We start from the raw sequence: 21,850 nt of genomic DNA, 5'->3' as shown, positions 1-21,850 counted from the left end.
CTACTTATGTTGCCTAGTGTATTAATATGATAATGTACCAACTTCACAGTGCTAAGGCGCATAAAGTCAGCCTAAACTTCGGAACGCTGGCTGTATCTTCCACTGAAGCAGAATATACTGTACTTACAAGCACTTCTCCAGCCGCAGCGTCTGCGTGTGCTCGCCAGTATTGACGATGTATTTCCATTGGCCTGAAGTTGCGCGTGCTCCTTGTGGCCGAGCGTACTTCACAGTGCTTGGACACATGAAGCCCGCTTTACCTGCGCTTGCGAAGTATTTGTTAGCTCTGGCCTCGACTGAAGTAATATACTTACAAGCACTTCTCCAGCCGCAGCGTCTGCGTATGCTCGCCAGTATTGACGATATATTTCCATTGGCCTGAAGTTGCGCGTGCTCGTTGTGGCCGAGCGTACTTCACAGTGCTTGGACACATGAAGCCGGCTTCACCCGCGCTCGCGAAGTCTCTGTTAGCTGTGTCGCCTCGTCTGAAGCAGAGAAAATGTCGAGTTATTACATTGTTCTACGCATATTTGGAAAACTATGCCCTTAGCCTTAGTGGAAACTTTTGCTGCAATCGGGTAAGCATCAATACGAGTAGTTCAGGGGTCCTAGCCAAGATGCCAATCGTTTTCGCCGAACGAAACGCTAATATCTCTCTGTCGCACTAATATAGAAAAGTGATAGAGAGACGTTACCGTTTCGTTCGCTACCGCGCAACTGTTTAACATATTGGCTAGACCCTCAGAAGTCCGAGCCTCCTCCGAGGCGGTGAAATTTTATATTTTTCCTTCTCTAATATTCTAAATTACCTGTTAGAGACCAGATAGTGGTCCGCCGTGTACTTTGCCTCCTGAGCGGCCGTGACACCATCCAGGGCGCCTTCCCCGGGGTCCCTGAAGTCCGCTAGGAGCGCCCCTGCCGCTGCCTTATTGCGCCGGATAGATTGGATTATTGCGTCTCTGAAAATTGTTATAAGGAATCTTAAGAAAGGAAAATGAGTATGAAAATATACTTAAGTATTTTTTACGTACACGTGGATTATGCTTTTCATGTTAAGAATGAACCAGTTGTAACAGCTATTTTCGGTTGTCCAGCCGATGATATTGTATATAATTTTAAACTAACTAACTATTGTGGCGCAGTGATCCAAAGAGGGTCTTGGCCTCCAAAACGAGAGAACGCCACCTGTCCCGTTCCTGTGCCACTTCCTGCCAGTTATCGGCTTTGAGTTGGCACAGATCCGCCTGTACACTGTCGCTCCAGCGGTATCTGGGCATAATTTTAAAGATACAATAAATTGTACCCGATTGGCAGAGTCACACTCTATTGATTCAAAATTATTTTAAGATCCTAATTAGTTGTTGATAAGCTTAGATACACTTTCGTTGCGGCAATTAGTTAATCATAATTAAAAAGGTACTTACGATGGACTGGATCGACCTGATGCCACAGTGAACAAGATAAAATTTACTAAGAAATATTTTTTGTTGTTATTACCTTAATGAAATTTGTGACTCAAATAAGCCAGTCATTCCTTTCTATCTACATTCCAGTGAAATGTATTTACGGTTGAACATTCTTCCAAGTGTTTTATAATGGAAAACTTTTTTATATAGTTCGACTACACTATTACAGCGGAATGCATTTCTTTGTAGCAGAAAGATACGGGTACTTAAGTAGGTACATAATGTCCGTTTTTGAACCTTCGAACCATGACATGAGGTTTTATTTAACTTATCAGACCCAGATTTTCACGTGTGTATTTGACCGGTACTTGACCAGTATGAGGCAAAAAACACTATCATTACTCGTACAACCTCAACCACTTTCACACTCTATATAACATGATTTACTGTTTGCCTCGTAAAAACAAAAGAGCAGTTATACAAACAAATAATTCACTTTCAACCTTAACTAATGGTCTATTGGATTGATATTAGAATGATCTGTTGTTGTTTAAATATAACGTCTTTATCTGACAATTCTCTTATGCAATTTGACCTTTGTTTAACTGAGAAGACCGATTTAACGCTAATATAAACCATTTAAGTGAATGCTAGGCCTCCCGAATTTCAATTGATCTCTTTGTTGTGTTAAATAACCATCTCGAATCCAGATCTTGTTCGTTTTGCTGCAGGTACATTACTGACAATAAGTTAGCAACGTTTTCTACTTTCAATAAGTAGGTAGCAAAAATTTCAAAGCTAGAAAGTGTATTGTCAGGTCACAGTAAGAATTAGGCACAAAAAACGATTCATTGACAGTCCATTTATCATTTTCATTATTGTGTTTGGTAATTGCGATGGCCGTTTTATGGAAATTTGTAAGTTACTTTTTCCTTAAGTTAGAGGCTTGTGTTATTTTTACTCGAACTTACGAACTCTTCAAATCCTAATTGAGCATAAGTATCCTAAAATTTCCACACTTGTTAATATTATCCTCTATCCCATTGCCGTCATACAAAGTAAATAGACCCACTTAAATATAAATTAGTTTTTTTTCCTTGTACAGATACATACCGATTAACGATCAAATATTATACTAAAAATATGTAGCATTCTCAATCAAATACATACGTGGGGTATTCCTCATAATGTAGACAAAGTCCGTTAGTGAACAGTTCATTCACATTTAGCTTGTTCGCTTGGTGTGATCACAGGCCGTTTCTTCGCTGGCCCTGATCGTCGTGATACTAGACTCGCCGGTTAGATATTCTTTAATCACATACATACGTGGGGTCATCCTCAGAATGTAGGCAAAGCGTGTTAGTGAACAGTTCACATTTAGCTTATTCGTCGGTATGATCACAGGACGTTTCCTCACTGGCCCTGATCGTCGTGATGGTAGACTCGGCGGTTAGATATTCCTAAATCAAATACATACGTGGGGTAATCCTCAGAATGTAGGCAAAGCGTGTTGGTGAACAGTTCACATTTAGCTTGCTCGCTCGGTGTGATCACAGGCAGTTTCCTCGCTGGGGCTGGTCGTCTTCGGACCGGGCTTATTGTAGACTCGGCGGTAGCACGCCGTGCAGGTGGCTTAGGCGGAAACGTGCCTCGGCGAATGAGGTTTCCTGAAGAAAAAAAATAGCATAGATTTGATGATTGGTTGAAATTACTAAATTATAGAATTTTTTGGGGACTTAATAATGAGTCACAATGTTTTTTTTTAAACTCCGTTAACTTCGGATTATGGCTAAGTACATTTAAGGAAACTGAATGGCAGTTTTATTTTTAAGTAATAAATAGCGTTGTTGTAATACTGACTAATATCTGTGGCGCTATGTTTTTTTGGATTATTTTATTTTGAAGAAACTTATAGCGCCTCGAAAATCGCAGAAACGGCTCAATAGAATTGGCTGCAAAAATGGAGGAGTATACAAATATTACAACAAATATCCAAAAAATCTAAACATAACGGCATAGATTTTTGTTTCTCTTGCAGTTTCCAAAATTTCATTATGGTTAGTTGCGTTTTGGAGGAGGAAACAGTCGAGAGCGAAACCTCGATTTTTTGAGCTTTTTGCGTGGGAATTTAAGTCCGAGCTGCAGTTGTCCTTATCGCACGCACGCACTCCCGCCCACCGCAGCGCGACAGAAACATAGCTTCAAAAATTCGAGATTTGAAAAGTTGCTCAAGCTAGGAATTGCTTTTAAGTAATGCTCAACAATGCACCCTTGAAATTAACGGATTTGAAAAACACCGTGTATATTAGACTAAAGCATTTTAGATGTAGCCATGCAAGTCGCCAGCGCCAAGCTACAATAGTACTGGGCAGGGCACGTCTACTGAATGCACCAGAAGCGCAGGACCAAACTAGAGATGGCGGGACGACCTTGATACATTTTGGCTAAATAAAAAAATAGGCTAACAGGCTGTTGAATGAGACATTGTGTCTATTATTGGAACTATATATGGAAACTAAATGGTGATTGAGGTTTGATGCGTAAATATTGTTTTTAAAAATGTACATCCTCAAGCAATGCTAATACTTTTATTTGTTTATAAAAGCAATCAATTTCCTGTTTATCATATGTAACATCATAAGCATTTGTGTTACAAAACGTATGTCATTATTTAAAACAGTGTTCATTCGGCCTTATTAAAACTAGTTTCAAAATAGTATCTGAATCCGAAGCATTGCATAAATTTTAAATTTACGGTAAATTTATTCGCAAACCGTCGAAAAATTACAAAACTTCGTTTTAAAAAGTCGTATATAATCATTATCATGCATAAGACTTTGATAACTTTAACCATAATATTTGTAATTGATTGCGGTCGATCTACAAAACCGGTTTTTTATAAGTACTTATTAGGAAGACATGCTAATCCATATGCATTATACACTATGCGTAACACGTTGAATAATAGCACGCAGGCGTGTGGAAGCTTTATGTCAGTTTACATCGATTCTACATTTTTGTATTATATTGTACTACAAAACAAACAATTTTTTGTACAAATTAAAATGTGTTTTCAATGTAAGTAATAAAAAAAAAAAACGTTTTTTTGACCTAAGTAATTCACACAATTTAAAAAGGCAATCCATTTTTTTTTCAATGTACCTACACGCTTACAAAGTAGTTCACATAATTTAGGAAGTTGAATTTCTAAAGATATTGTACTACCCAAGTACCCTCTAAAGAGGCAATACATTTTAGTCATCACTCACACACCATTTACCGTCGTTACTACGTTTGTTATAACTCAAACTATTTTCAATAGGCTCTCTAACGTGTTAATGGTGCGAGTGTTATGTGTACACTTTTGCACTAACAGTAAGGGACAGCTTTTATGACAAACTGTTGCTTTACTGTTACTTTTATTAGTTGAATTTATATTCCACTTAGAAATTTCAAATATTGTTCAAGATTCTTACCTTTTCTATCAATAAACCTATTCAACGCCCTTAGCTTCTCAGCCACCGGCAGATCTTGCGCAAGAGTCTGGTTCGTCGCGTCGGCCATCAGGTCCATGGTGCTGTTCTCTGTCGCGTTCTTGTTCCTGACTGTGGAGGGGGCTTCTGTCGTCGTGTATCTTGTTATGTTCTGGAAGTCGAGAGGAGGAAAGATCAGGATATGGCATGGCATTCTGTCACTGGTTTAGAATGTAACATTCAAATCTTTAACGTATGATTGGTAATATGAGTTCTGCTTCGTCGTCGATCTTAATCTGTTACGTGTCCCATGGATGTTTGTGGATCTGATTAAGGAAATTGTGATTTTTAATCCTAGCCAACCCATTAACATTCAAATTCTGCATTATTTGTAGGTATATGACGGTGATCCTGCAGACTTGCTTATCCTTGATAAAGGTGATAACTTCCTATCACTTGCTTGATTTTTATTAACCTACGATGGATGTAGAAGCAAGTGATATAATTTTATGTATGAATGATATAAATGAAGACGATGAACTGTATGTAATGTAAAACTGAATATATGGTAAAATGTTAAGATGTAAGAATCAGAAGACTGGCATGTAAGTAAAAACGTTAATTTTAGATAACATAATAGAGGATTAAGATAGTGTAAGTCTGAAATACTGAACTAGGTAACTTTCAATATTTTAATGTGTGGTGGTGAAGACATGTTTAATAAAGAAGAAGAATCGAATGTAAAATAAACGAATGACAAGATGCATTGGGGAAAGAGGAAGTTTGTTATGTAGATAAGTACTACGAAGAAACATGGGCAAATTCAAGGAGTAAATATAATATTCAGCAAGTATATTGTTACTTGCAAATAAACATTTGAATAATGAATAAATTTTGAAAGAGTGAAATGTAATACTTACATCACTTTTCTCTTTCGTCTTCTTAACTTCATTGCTTTTATTACTTTTAGTGTCTGTATCTGTTTTGTTTATTGTTTTAGGACTATATCTCCTTTGAGGTATTCTACGGTATCGTGTTTCTGGTGCTTTTGTGGTTGAGTATTCGAATGGTTCGTCGTCTAGAAGTGTATCTGAATCTGAGTCTTCGGTGAATGAGCGTCTGAGAAGTTGTGCCTGTGGCAGGGTGAGGGGTTCCTTGACTTCCCTGGGTTCTTTTCCAGATCTGACGGCCTTCCGGATGAGGTTGGCCATGTCTAGGAGAATGGGGAGCATGAGGTCGGATGTCGCGTTGGCGTTACCGAACATTGATCTCACCTGGAATGTGCAGAGTTGGTTAATTAAGTAGTTTATGTTATGCAAAGACTAATGCCGTTATTCATAAACACGTTACAAGCTACGTAGCCATTAATTGTTTGTATTGATCTGTCATTTTGACTTATGTATTTGCAAAAAAGGGATAAAACATATATCAACTAATTAAGGCTTTCAAGATTTCATGAATAAGGGGGTCAATTATTGCATAAGATTTGTAAATTTTAGTAGTCAGCTGCAGAGCGAGGTGAAACACCCCCCCCCCCCCCCCCCCCCGGCATAGACTAATTGTATGCGAGGGTGGGGGGTTACCCCTCTCTGCATCTGACTGTACATCGCCATTTATTGTAGCCATCAAACTAGGGGGCGTGATTTTTCTTTTACTATTTGGTGCTAGCGGGGTCGACACATTTTTGAAATGAAATAATTTATTTCAGACACCAGGTATCTTTGTTTACAACATTATGTTAGTAGTATGATATAAATATGTACCTAACCGAAACGTATACACACTAAATTCATATGTACACCCGATAGGGCCTAAAAAACATAGGCCAGAAAAAATATTGCTTGCTGCAAACATTGACTGTGTATGTTATGTTATGTGTAAAGTATAATGATATAATGCTGCATGCTGTGATAATTACTATAATTATCTAATTCATAAAACAAAAACCCCATTCTTACTTAATAACCTTAAGCATTATTTTAAAAACAGATCCCGAGAACTATTTTATCTATGAAGTCACGGCCGTGAGAATTGCTCGGAAATACCAAAAATGTAGGACAATTGTGTTTTGTGAATGCGAAATTTGACCTTACTGCTAATGGAATAAGAACGTTGGTAACTGCAAAAAAATTACTTATTGTAGTTTTTCAATGAACCCGATTCTAAACTAAGGTCAGTTTTTAAAGATTGTCTTTTAACTGTTATATTAAAAAAAAACATTAAGAGCCGTATTGTTTGAAGGACATTGTGGACTTACAAAACTTACAAAGTTAATTAAATGTTTTTAGTTGAAACTGTAAAGTTCAAGTATCCAGTTATTGCAGCATTTGCACTGAATTTGCAGTTTTCTTAGCAGCGTTACCTTTTGTCTGAGAACTACACATTTTTAGAATGTTTACGGAATTATGTTAGTCAGGGGAAATCCTGCTCCTTGACATTTAGATATATAGTTGTTTGTTGTCTTTAATATATTTTAAACAACAACTTTTAGTAAACAAAGCGGTTAACTTATAGCATCGTATGACTCTTCATTTTTTATCAGGATTTATTAATACCTGCCGGCCACCATAAACTCTATATTTTGAACTAAAAACTTCTTATAAGTACGTTTAAAGAGAGGTATGGGCATTGTGAATGTCATCTCGCTTTGTGTGGTAGGGCACAGCCAGTGGATGTCATTCCAGATCTAGAGCAGAGCCCAACTGGAGAAGTACCTCCACCTTACAGAAAACAGCAGCCAAATAACACTAGACCCTACTCATAGTGTTGTGTTCCTGCCGGTGAGTAGGGTTGCCAGAGCTCAATGAGGGGGAGGCGGGTTTAGGGTCGGCAACGCGCATGTAACTCCTCTGGAGTTGCAGGCGTACATAGGCTACGGAGGCTGCTTACCATCAGGCGGGCCGTATGCTTGTTTGCCACCAACGTAGTATAAAAAAAAAACGTTTGTATGTATGTAAACACATTATTGTACAAAAGACAGATTAGAAAATACAATAAAACAAAATATATACAACGTACAAAGGCGAACTTATCCCTACAATAACCCTATCTCTTATAATACAACCGGTCTGACCTAGTGGGTAGTGATCATGCCTTTAAAGCCCATGGTCTTGGGGTCGAGTCCAGGTAAGGGAATTTATTTGTGTGATGAGCGCAGACATTCGTTCTCGAGTCATGGATATTTTCTATGTATTTAAGTATTTGTATATTATATATATCGTTGTCTGAGTACCCACAACACAAGCCTTCTTGGCTTACCGTGGGACTTAGTAAATTTGAGCAAGAATGTCCCTATTATATTTATTTATTTTATTTTTTATTTGAAAGTACAATCAGTAAATAACATTTTTGTTTAGTCATTGTATTTGTGTTTTTGTATTGTTGTTTTATTATATGAGAATAGTAAAGTATGAGATCTTTATGATAAATAATAAAACACAACAATATTAATGACAACATACACCTTTATTTTATAGAGTAGTTTAACGTCTACAATAAATGTGTTATAAAAACACTATCATAACAAATACTTAACCGTTATACTTCATCAAATCTTCAAAATAAAAATATTGTAAACTTTAAAAATTACTTCAAACGTTACCAATCAGTTAAGTATCGTAACAATTTATAAAAGAAATATCTTTCCACTCAAATAGCCAATCTTCTCCCGCGGAGATGGTATAAAAACAACATAATAATATTCAATAAGCCGATCACTCCCTTTACTATAACCAGAAGCTGCATACAAGCTTTATAAACCTCAACTTAATTTGATATTACTCGCAGTAAATCAAACAAATTTATATTAGTACAAGCGAGAGCTACAGAGAGTAATGCCAAGTTAAGATCAGGTTTGTAAATGTTGAATGCTGCTACAGATTATGAATGGTCGATCGGTGATATAACGGCCATCACCCATAAAGAGGCGAAAGCGCTCACGTAATGCGAAAGCAACAGTACCTTCGATTTTTAAAGTTCCGATACTGGATTCCGAGAATTATTTAAAAAAATCCTCTTCTTCCAGCCAAGCCCTTTGATAATATCTGGGGTCGGGTCTTCATGTACTCTTTCTCTACGCACGACAGTTTTTTGAAGGTTGGGCTTCAATATTTGTGTTTTTTAGGTCATCTTGGACCGTTGTCAGCCGAGAATTATCAAAATATGACGTTCGAAATTCGAAAAAGCAACGCCAAAATGAATTTGCATTAGAAAATCAATTAAAAGTGATTTGATCACAGATTTACCATGAGGCCTTTAACAGAGTCGCAATAACATTATCTGAAAATTTAATCAATTGGTTCACCAGCGAAAATATCTTAATACGACGAAACACCCCAAAATATCTGACACAAAAGGCCGGCAACGCACTAACAACCCCTCTGGTGTTGCGGGTGTCCATGGGCGGCGGTAATCGCTTACCATCAGGTGATCCGTCTGCTCGTTTGTCTCCTCTATAATAAGAATAATAATAATAAAACACAACCTTAGCCGTAATAAGAGCGTAAAATCCTATGTTTAAGGCCTCTTCATCGCTATTTACTATGCCGCTTATTATAAAAAAATACTGCCACTATGACTGATCAAGTTACCAGCGCTTATTCAATTCAATTTATTCAATTTATTCAAGTAACCACAAAATGTAACAATACAGGGCTAGCCTAAGACATTACATTTCTTATAACTAAGGTCATTATAATTATATATGTTAAAAAATACTAATAATAATAAATAATTATGTGATTATGGATTAGCTACACGTCATGTCATAAAATACATTTAAACATTTAAATAATTAAATCAGGTCAGTAACTCGCATATTTTTAAACAATCTTTCTCAATAACCGTCCAGCCGTCCGCAAACAAATCGCAGGAGTGTTGCACAGCAGCGAGCTTATTGAGCGTGTGAGCTTATGAACTAGGCAGTCCGTTATTTTTTACGCTCTCAAACTACTCTTCAGCCCGCTGTTGTCCTAACCTTACCATTTATTTATTTAAACTTTATTGTACAGTAAAAATATAAAGTTACACAAGGCGGACTTAATGCCACAAGGCATTCTCTACCATTCCGTGCTACTTGCCCAAAAATATGGCTATTTTTTAAATATCACGAGTCATCTTGGTGAGGTAGTAGACCGAATATCACAGTTTCGGACCAACTATGGTCAATCAATTGAATCAGGGCTACAACCGCGAAAATCGAAGTTCGTCAATTGCGGGCATTTTTCTCTGTCACTCTAATTACGTCTTAGTGAGAGTAAAAGAGAAAGATCCCGCAATTTGCGAAATTCGGTTTTCGCGGTAGGTACCCAGTTACCTGGCGGAACGGAATGCTAAGTTGAGGAATACAGACTGTTTAGAAATTAAAACATTCAGTCATTGTTATTTAGGTATTGTTGTAATCGCATCTATTATTCTATGTAGGTTGATGACATTTAATATACAACAGTTTTCAGCTAACATGCCAAGTATGTAGGTACATGTATGTTTTTCCTCGATATATATGATATAATATTTTTATGGTGTCTATCAATTTGTTGTTAAAGAAGAACAACTCTTAAACATAAAAATGAAAACTATGTTGCTATAATTTCAATACCAGCAGGTTTTGTTAACTATACTTTTAAAAACTACAATAAAAAATAACGTTACGCATTTTTTTAAGCAAATTTATGTTAAAAGCCTTTTTTTTGGTGCGCGTTAGACTTATGTTCATGATTTTTTTTTTCTATCAAACGAAAGTTATTTAGGTATCCAATCGATGAAGTTACTAGAAAAAGGGCTCAAGAATATTAATAATATTTATTAACAACCGGATAATGATCTAACAAAGTGCTACAAAAACTCCTGACTGAACCCACATTTGAAGATCAAATACAATGCGAACATTTGCCTTCTTCCTTGGATGAAAGTAGTCTCTCTAGCAACAGTAGCAACGAACAGCAGCAAGATGCATCCGTTTTGGTCTATTTCATGCCACCGTATCAACTGCAGAATGCAATCTAGATGTATTAATTACTAGAAAGCTGACTTTTACAGTTACACAGGGAAGCAGTCAAGTTCAGACAGTGTTCAAATCAATTTGTGAACTGAAATTGAAATGTCAAACCGAAACACAATAGGTAAAAAAAAAAATTTCTGAGCACAGGTTTTATAAAATAAGTTGATGCTTATATACTATTGCGAATGCAACTTATTATTGTATAAAAATTAATAGCCGTCGGGCTCGGCTAGTATTCGGAGGCTTTTCAAAAGCACCAATAGGAGCGCTCCACATATTTTCTAACGCGGCCAATTAGAAGCATCTAAATTTAAACCACTTTTTGTACTGATCATATATTGCAAATCACTCTTTCATCATCTTCCATACTATCAACACCCACTTTTCTACATTGAACCGTTTTGGCAAGAACCCTTGTAAACCAGTACCTTTTGGAAGATTATACTTCACTTTATTACCAATCGAAGTTTTATTTAAGTCGTCGAGATCCCGATCTGCACGGCGGCTACATGTACATATTTCATTAGACACAAATGTGTTATAAATTAAAAGAAAATTTATATAAAGGTAAACGGCTTGAATCGCTGATGATAAATTTTTGCTAATAAGTTTCAAACCTACATAGAAAAATAAAATTTGCTGTCGCATAGTTTACAATTACAAAGTAGGAGCGCTAATACAGCTCTTAGCTATATATGGAGAGTGGTATATTAGGCGTGGTAGGGTTATTGGGGGCGAATAAATAATTATATAAGTATGCATGTAAAATTTCTCACATTGCTTGTTTTTTACCTAGTCTCCGCTACCTTAAGGTTGTCTGCAAGAAATCGCTCTTTAGCGATAAGACCGCCCATTGTCTACCTTAGTCTGAGTTGTGTGTTTAATTTGTATGTCATTATGTTATCTTCATATTGGAATATTTTCTATAAATATACACTCATTTCCTCATTTCGAAATTAATAATTTAGCTATTTGTGTTTAATCACGTTTAGGTAACAATATGCGTGTGCACATCGGAAATAAAATCGCGTGTGTCGTAGAGGAAATACAAACGTGGGTAATTATAATTTTAGCATGCGTGGCCACAGCATAACTAATTTGTGGTTATTAGCTTTGTATTGGTGTTTACTTCCGAGGCTCGTTATAATGTCTAAAATGCATACTTTGTAATCCAGTGAGCCTGGTATATATTGGCATATAATACCCAAAGCGGGCGGAGCGGCGGAAAACGCCGAAATTTTGAAACATAATAAATATAAGAGCCATTTCCAGCCATTTAGAGGGTACCATTTGGCGTTGAAACTTTAGGTCCATGGGGTCCCAGCGCGCACAAGTTTTTTGCAGAGAGCGCGATGCGTCTGGTTGACTTAACTGGTGAACGAAGAGCTGGCGGCTTCCTCACACAACGTATCAGCATTGCGGTACAACGAGGAAATGCCGCCAGCATCCTTGGAACAATACCTCAAGGGCCTATTTTATATTTAAGCTAGTTACAGTAATACCTCTGTATAATTATATCTGTTATGTTAATAAAGATTATTTCTGATAAAATAAAAATAAAATACCCATAATATATGTATACTTGTGTCGTAGCCAATCATTTGATAATTTCATGAAATGACATTTTAGAATTAATCGCTTAATGATGTGGTTAGGTTAAGTTTATTTTTTTCATGATGTCATCAATTCATGAAATGATTGCCACATCACGAAACGATCAATTCTAACGGCTCGATTCGAATAATAAGATACGATAACGATAAGTTCTGGTTTAGATAAGTTCTCATTTAGATATCATTTGTATGTCGTATAATGGACAGAAGCAGCTCGATTCGGGTAGCCAATGTCACTTTGACTTTAGAAATATCGTAGATAGATCTTATTGGGATCATAGCGGAATCGAAATAAACTTCAATTTTGACATGTCGTTTAGCTATCGATCTTTTAAAGATCTTTCCAAGATCTTAAACCTGTCTTAATCATTCTTCGAATCGGGCCGTAAGATCAGGTGACGACATATAAAAAAATCACTTGAGATGGAGCATTGTAGGTAATTCACGGCGGGTCACTTCTGGGTGAGATTAGCTCAGGACCGGGATAAGTGGCGTACTAGAAGAGAGTCCTATGCTCAGCAGTGGGCGATAAAGGGCTGATATGATTGTAGGTAATTCACGGCGGGTCACTTCTGGGTGAGATTAGCTCAGGACCGGGATAAGTGGCGTACTAGAAGAGAGTCCTATGCTCAGCAGTGGGCGATAAAGGGCTGATATGATTGTAGGTAATTCACGGCGGGTCACTTCTGGGTGAGATTAGCTCAGGACCGGGATAAGTGGCGTACTAGAAGAGAGTCCTATGCTCAGCAGTGGGCGATAAAGGGCTGATATGATTGTAGGTAATTCACGGCGGGTCACTTCTGGGTGAGATTAGCTCAGTACCGGGATAAGTGGCGTACTAGAAGAGAGTCCTATGCTCAGCAGTGGGCGATAAAGAGCTGATAATGATTGTAGGTAATTCACGGCGGGTCACTTCTGGGTGAGATTAGCTCAGGACCGGGATCAGTGGCGTACTAAGTAGAAGAGAGTCAGAATGCTCAGCAGTGGGCGATAAAGGGCTGATATGATTGTAGGTAATTCACGGCGGGTCACTTCTGGGTGAGATTAGCTCAGGACCGGGATAAGTGGCGTACTAGAAGAGAGTCCTATGCTCAGCAGTGGGCGATAAAGGGCTGATATGATTGTAGGTAATTCACGGCGGGTCACTTCTGGGTGAGATTAGCTCAGTACCGGGATAAGTGGCGTACTAGAAGAGAGTCCTATGCTCAGCAGTGGGCGATAAAGAGCTGATAATGATTGTAGGTAATTCACGGCGGGTCACTTCTGGGTGAGATTAGCTCAGGACCGGGATCAGTGGCGTACTAAGTAGAAGAGAGTCAGAATGCTCAGCAGTGGGCGATAAAGGGCTGATATGATTGTAGGTAATTCACGGCGGGTCACTTCTGGGTGTGATTAGCTCAGGACCGGGATAAGTGGCGTACTAGAAGAGAGTCCTATGCTCAGCAGTGGGCGATAAAGGGCTGATATGATTGTAGGTAATTCACGGCGGGTCACTTCTGGGTGAGTTTAGCTCAGGACCGGGATAAGTGGCGTACTAGAAGAGAGCCCTATGCTCAGCAGTGGGCGATAAAGGGCTGATATGATTGTAGGTAATTAACTTGCCAGAAAGCGGAGCTCATTACTATCGCGATTATGGCGTTCATTCCGTCACACTTTTTATCCAGTAAATTGACAGATACGGCGGCGGCAACAACGACGCTGCCAGAGTAATGCAGCTGTAGTTGACATCAAAATGTCTTATTAAATTAAATTAAATTAAATAATCATTTAATTCAGGCATGGTCCATATAAGTGTTAGTAACAGCCTTAAATAATAAGGTTAAAATATGACTATTTCAATTTCCTATAATCTACCATGCAACACGTATACTTAGGGCTAGGGCTATACAATACCGGGTGAGCAATACGTACACTTTGATATGATAAAATGGTTTCCTATTAATATTAAAATTACGTTTTTGAGAAAAAAAAAACATCATTAAAAATAATTCAAACATGTCAGCATTAATTAAAATATAAAAATCATTTCATTAACTTACATTATTACTTTCCCAAAATCAAAACGGTAGGTAACCTAAACCACTAAAACAGGACAAGTACGAGTCGGACTCGCCCACCGAGGGTTCCGTACTTTTTAGTATAGATTTGTTGTTATAGTGGCAACAGAATTACATCATCTGTGAAATTTCAACTGTGACGGACGGACAGCGGAGTCTTAGTAATAGGTTCCCGTTATACCCTTTGGGTACGGAACCCTAAAAATCGCACCAGAGATTAGAGCAACATTACAAGTATTATTCAAACAGGAAGGGTACCTACTAGTACGCTGACAGATTTGGTAAATATTTGGTATTTTGCGAGATTTGGTATTTTAAGTGTTTAAAAAATACTATAATTAATCTGCTTTGAATAAAAGTTGACTGGTAGAAAATGCCTCATGGCATTAAGTCCGCCTTTTGTAAGGTTTTCTTTTGTGCAATAAAGATTAAATAAATAAATAATAGCAGTTAGAAGACAAAAAATAGTTATTTCAGAACATACAGTCGCTGTCATCAAAATCAGTTAGGTCTTAACCATACGAAAACTTACCTCACAACTCACAAGGCATCACAGGCTAGAAATTAATATTTAAGTACTTTTACTGATTTGCATCATCTGAAGACGTGAAAAGCTTAATTATTTTAAGTTACTACATATTTATTTACCAATTTACAATCTTTATTAAGACACAGTCTTGCTACGTAAATTAAGTATCTGGAATCATAGTTTGGTCACGTCACCTGTCACTTTACCGAGTAGAAATAGGTTTTCAGTTTATAAATACGTCTCTAATAAATCTATTCGAAAAAACTAATTAAAAAAAAACAATTCTGTAGCTTTGTTTTCTTAGCTCGTGGTTCCGACGCATTGTTCTAAGCAGCCCGCTTCCACTCAAACGAGGCCGGTTTTTGCCACGCCGCGTTTCACGCGCGTAATGGACTCATTGAGTCATATCGTCAACAAACGTGTGCTGCATGATTCGTACCAAGTTAACTCTGAATGTGTTAACAGCAAGACAGCGGAAAGTATCCGGAAAAATTTATGAAATAACCGCTATGGGATGCAAAGAATAGAAACTATAAGCGGGGTTTAGAATGCCTTTATACAACGTGTCTCTGCTCTTTGGATATTGACCGTGATCCGAAGTAGAGTTCCTTCTCAGGAATGTTCTAATAAATGGTAAATTATTTGATTCAATAAACATAAAGAAAAATAAAGTTCAATTAATTCAAATTAATCATCAATAAATAGGAGCATACTGTATTAGTCATTCACAATGACGATAAGATTAATGTGCACTAGTGACATGACATACTCTTTAATTACCGTGTATCTACATACAGGCTGTTCCGAAGTATTAAGTCGTAAATCATTAATTTCTCCGTCAATACTGTGGCGTTTAGAATGAGACTTTTTATATAGGTTAGAAATACTCTAATCAACACGTGCTATTCATCTATGTCCAGAGGCCATTAGAGACACGTATAAAATTAAACACAATGCATTCAGATTCGATGCTTTTTTTCAATCAATCGATTTAATATCTCAATTTATCATTTACTTATTCAAGCTATTATTCTGATGCGGACATCTGACTCGCACGTATTCGATATTGAGTGTGGAATAACACCAGATATTGATCAGATTTGAAGCGCGAAGCATTTTTCTTCCTTTACTTAACGAACGAAAACGAAAACTGGGTCTGATTTAGAGATATTACAACTAATTACAAGTTTGCATGAAAATAGAATCTCACGAAGTTTTTCTTCGTCATTATTATATTTCTCAGTTGCTATTATTTCTTCTTTAAGTGATCTAAATTGCGAATTGCGCTTTTATAGCTAATTGTGTTAATATTGATAGTGCAGTTACTCGTTTTTGAAGTAATTCTTTCTCTAAATATGATAAATGACACAAGTATTTCTGTGTATATTGTTTGGTCACATCCTTTATCATAATATTTTGAGAGTTAATGTTTGAGCACGTTAATAATAAGTATGTATCGTTCGTTTCATCTGGTTCAGTAACATCTTAGGTATTTGTAATAAATGTAAAATATGCACAGATCCATCTCAAAACTTCCAGTGTGTATTTGTGTATTATTATTATTATTGGGGTTTGTGGGCCTTTGAGTGCCACGTCGATCAGGCAGTGATCTATTGTACAGCCCTTTAAAGTTCATTACTGATGCCCGTTGAATCCAGGAAATTCTAGATTCTTTGGGCCGTAATGTTTTGTACCTCATAGGGTTGCAATACGTGCCGCCCTCAGTGGGTACTTCTTTTTGATATTAGTGGTCCACAGGAACAGAGAATGTGCATTGCAGTCTCCTCTGACTCCTTGCAGAACCTGCATGTTGCAGCTTGTGTAACCCATAGAGGAATAATTTGACAGAGGCCGCGCCACTGACGACCAGCTGTGACACTGTGTAACCTAAGTAACCATCAATTTCATGGCATTTTAAACCTCCGTCATTCTCACTCGCCGCGGCTGGCGAGCAGTGGCTGCTGACAGACGCTGGACGCCGCGGACAGCGAGTATTTGTTCTTTCTAGAATGTTACCGCGGCGGCCAAAACGATGGCAGTTTCCGTAAGTTCGTCTATCGCGGGCATTTTTCTCTGTCACTCTACGTCTTAGTGAGAGTAAAAGAGAAAGACCCCGCAATTTGCGAATTTCGGTTTTCGCGGTAGGCCCCCAGATTCAACAGCGGAATCGCGGACGAAGCCATACCCTCCCAGGCGGGACGGTAACGAAAGAAACCTACTACTTGTCGAATTATGTCTAACATTGTTAAACTAGTTTTTCCATGTTATTTAATTTCTTAAATGCTTAATGGTATATAATATCTATGGAAGTAACTTAATGATATCTCCGGAAGTAAACCATGTCAGCGAGAAATTACACTTTTATGTTCAAATCGGAACTTAGCGGTCGCCGACGCCATTACATAACGAACATAGCAATTATAAAATGTTTAGTGTGTGCCACATGCTTACACACCATGGTCCATGTCCCGTTAACTTTGATTTTAACAGATATATTCTGAGATGAAATAATAGTTCTAATACGATATACTTAAAAAATAACAATATTTAATTTATTTGGCGTTGAAACTCTAGGTCCTTGGGGTCTCAGCGCGCAAAAGTTTTTTGCAGAAATCGCGAAGCGTCTGGTTGACGTAACTTGGTGACCGAAGAGCTGGCGGCTTCCTGGCACAACGTATCAGTATTGCGATACAACGTGAAATGCCGCCAGCATCCTTAGTACAATGCCTCAAGGGCCAATCTTATACTGTTCGACCTAGCTCTACACTGAGCAAAGCTTTTACTATGGGTACTAGGCGGTATACATACGTATATAGATAAATAATTATAGATTAGATTAGGTTAGATTAAATTTCTTTATTTCACGATGAAAATTACACTATAAATTTGCTACATTTGTCAAAAGTATGTTTATCTTCTCATCATGGTCGTCAAACATTACATTGTAAATTAAAAATAATAAAATTAAAATGAATTGTGTCTCCCAATAACCGACCGACCGGTCCGGTTTGACGACCGGTTTGGCCTAGTCGGTAGTGACCAGGGTCACCTACGAAGCTTATGGTCCCGGGTCCAAATCCTGGTAAGGGCATTTATTCGTGTGATGAGCATGGATATTTGTTCCTGAGTCATGGGTGTTTTCTATGTATTTAAGTATTTATAATTTATTTATTTTTTATGTTATAGGCTGCAAACGAGCAGACGAGCCGCCTGATAGGAAGCAGTCATCGCCGCCCATGGACATAAGCAACATCGGAGGAGCCACTTATGCGTTGCCAACCTTTGAGAACCCTAAAAACCTGCTTCTTGAAGAGCCCCATGTCATAGCGCAAGGGAAACACCTCAGAAGGTAGCTCATTCCACAACTTGCACGTTCTGGGAAAAAACGAGCGAGATGCCCACTTGTTCTTGGTTTGCCACGTGTCGAGAAAGTGAGGATGAACTTTGTTTCTTTGGCGGGAGGTGCGGTGATAAAAACGTGACGGTGGCACCAATTCAAAAAGTTCTTCAGAACATTCCCCATTGTACAGACGGTAGAACAGGCATAGCATAAATATTTATATATTATACTCGTATATATCGTTGTCTAAGTACCCTCAACACAAGCCTTATTGAGCTTACTGTGGGACTTAGTCAATTTGTGTAATAATGTCCTATAATATTTATTTATTTATTTTATTTACTTATTTGTTTATAATAAGGATCGTCATGTGCAAAGAAAGATATGTCAAACAATTGAATATATACTTATATAAATAGAAAACACCCATGACTCAGGAACAAATATCTGTGCTCATCACACAAATAAATTCCCTTACCAGGTTTCGAACCCGGGACCATCGGCTTTTTCTTTTTCTTTGATTTTGTAAAATGGTATAGCGTCTTGATAGTCTTAAATATCTGCAACTCGCAACCATTAAAAGTAATGTCCCTACCCTAGCCTAGTAGGTCATAACCCAGCCGACGAAGCTGGAGTTCCCAGGTTCGAATCAGGGTAAAGGCGTTTATTTGTGTGTTAATCACATGAACACGACAACATACAAATGTTCCATGTTGTGGCGTTATATAAATGTATTTTCTATCTTTCTTTCTTTCTTCTTTCTTTCTTTCATTACAAATATTTGTTCGTTAGTTATGGATGTTTTGTATCTATTTAAGTACTTATAATATGTATCTTTATATTATACAGCGTGTTTTTTTGATATGACCACATAATCAAAGGGCAGTTAGTTTACTCTGTAATGAACACACTTTCATAGGTTTTATAAAAAAATGGATGATTTTTATTTTTCCATATAAGTAAATTCAGCAAGCATTTTTTTAACTGTAAACGTCGCACTTAATGACGCGACGTCACACAACTGTCACAAGTGACCATGATGTACGATATACAAAATTTAAAAAAAAAAAAAATTTTTTTTTTTTTATATATATTTATTATGCACTGGTGGTTAAGACTAAATTTAAAAAATCATTCAGAATTGTTTTATGTGGTTATATTCAAAAATACACACTAATTATATCGTCGTCTAGTAGGTAATGAACCCACGGTGGTGGCCTAGCAGTAAGAGCGTGCTACTTTCAATCCGGAGGTCCCCGGATCAAGCCCCGGCCTGCCTGATTTTCATACCAATGACTTTTTTGGAACATATGTACTAAATATCATTTTATATATTACCAGCCGCTATTCGGTGAAGGAAAACATCGTGAGGAAACCGGACTAATCCCAATAAGGCCTAGTTTACGCTCTGGGTTGGTAGATCAGATGGCAGTCGCTTTCGTAAAAACTAGTACCTACCTACGCCAATTCTCATATTAGTTGCCATGCGGACCCCAGGCTCCCATGAGCGAGGAAGGTAAGTACAACAGAAGCCTTGTTGAGCGTAATATGGGACTAGATCGATCGACGCTCCACTATTTTGGTCTAAATTTAATCAGGCATCGAAATGAGTGATTATGTTATTCGGACTCACTCGGCCGTAGTGAAACATTCATTATTATTATTTGGGTTCTCAGTTTTTCTCGGTATTCCACGAAATCCGGTGTAATGAAATGCACGGGCCGAAGCCAAGTGCATCTCATCATTCACTACATGAATGTTGACCGTTTTCGGCTCGGTTGTAGCTTGGTGCTGGTGGCGGTGAGGTAACTTATTTAAGGCGAGCAGCTATTTTTTTTTTGTTACTTAGAGTCTTTGATGTGAGTCAATCGGTCAATATAATATAATATATAATATAATAATATATAATATATAATATATAAAGGTCCCCGCTACGATACGGGCAAGCAGCTATTTGGTTGATGAGCCTATGTTACACAGTGTCCTATACAGTTAAAGTTTGTGAAGTCGTATCACATCACTAAGTAACATCAGTCTAACTTATTGTTTGAAAGCCACTTGTCCAATCTGTTTTTAAACACATTGGCCGAGGGAGCAGTCACTATCCGGTAAACGGTTCCAAGCCGCCAAAACACGGTTGGACGAAGAGTGATTCATTATTCATTATTTTAAAATTATGGCTTCAGTCCAGTGGGACTATTTCGCCAGCCTCAAGATATTAGGAGCTTGTACGATTAGTACAAGACAGTGTACGGTGATTTTATCAGCTCTGATAAAGCGATAGCTGAACTGTACGAGGAGCACGTGGACTACCGGCCATTGACTCCAAAATGGTGGTTAAACGAGTTTCAAGATTAAGTCTCCATTCACTGCACACTACCACATTAGTTTACTTTATAATGCTCATACACTAAATAATATTAATGAGCAAAAAACAAAGGAATTAATCATGAGGCGTGCCTACGAGTATCAAGAGAGCTCTCGAATTGGAACTATCCGAAGTCCATGTATTCGAACAAGAATGAATTTCTTCAACCAAAAACATCACTTTTGACACTGACAGATCGGTATCGTATCGCTGCGACATCTTATCCGCATTATTCGACTGATAATTTAACTAATCGGACGTTCACTGTTCGGGCCATGGGAATATGAAAGTAAGGCCAATGAAGCCTAAATCCTAAATACACCGTGCTCCAATTTAGTACACTTGCGTAAATGTCATGGTATTGGTATGTGGACTGTCCAATTTCGAAAGAGAATGTCCAAATGGTATCTAAGACAGAAAATTTAGGATCAAATAATAAGGGCTTTCTGATTCTAGATACGGGCTATATTATACCCGTATCTAGAATCAGAAAGAGGAAACTGACAGCGTTATCATTTACTAGGTACCTTATTGACCGTACTACTCTCCATAACTTAAAGCTACTTTTACTTAGGTATTTGGAAAGAATTTAAGGAAATAAAGAAAGAAATGAAGAAATACTTTTTCAAACTGCAGTCAAATTATGCTTTCTAATTCTGGATATCTGTTTACGAGTAAGTTTATCAAAAATATTCGTATTACTATTTGGGGTGAGTTTTATTCTTTGCCAGATTTTGATACGAAAAAAAGCTATAACAAATTAAAAATCGGCCCTCATATCAAAAATATTTGTTTTGGAACAAAAAAGAGAAATAACAATTGGGGATACAGAAGTTGGGATATCACAACAATTTCTAATGTAAAATGTATCCACGAATGGATATGTCGATACAAACCCGAAAGGGTTTCATGGCACTTTCAATGTAAGATATTATATATAATGTAAGATATGATAGATTCAAGAGAAATAATATTTTTCAGACATGTCTTTCCCTCAACATTTCCAACTTCTTTGAAATCGGACACAGTTGTCGACATACTCCATCGGGCGCCAACTATTCCTCTC

General features: G+C 37.5%; 1 protein-coding gene across 2 annotated transcripts in view; it reads right to left on the bottom strand.

Annotated features, from left to right (window-relative positions):
* Positions 1 to 21,850, bottom strand: part of LOC133519567 (neurotrophin 1-like) — a 37,867-nt gene that overhangs the window by 2,360 nt on the left and 13,657 nt on the right. For both annotated transcript variants that reach the window (XM_061853575.1, XM_061853577.1), the window contains exons 2-6: positions 5,800 to 6,153; positions 4,883 to 5,051; positions 2,884 to 3,073; positions 810 to 959; positions 315 to 485 (exon numbers count right to left, since the gene is read on the bottom strand). In XM_061853575.1, the coding sequence (XP_061709559.1) occupies positions 315 to 485; positions 810 to 959; positions 2,884 to 3,073; positions 4,883 to 5,051; positions 5,800 to 6,153 (1,034 nt within the window). The remainder of the gene's footprint in view (positions 1 to 314; positions 486 to 809; positions 960 to 2,883; positions 3,074 to 4,882; positions 5,052 to 5,799; positions 6,154 to 21,850) is intronic.

This window comes from Cydia pomonella, chromosome 7 (genome assembly GCF_033807575.1).
Source record: "Cydia pomonella isolate Wapato2018A chromosome 7, ilCydPomo1, whole genome shotgun sequence".
NCBI lineage: Eukaryota > Metazoa > Arthropoda > Insecta > Lepidoptera > Tortricidae > Cydia > Cydia pomonella.
This window is presented reverse-complemented; position numbering and strand designations above follow the sequence as displayed.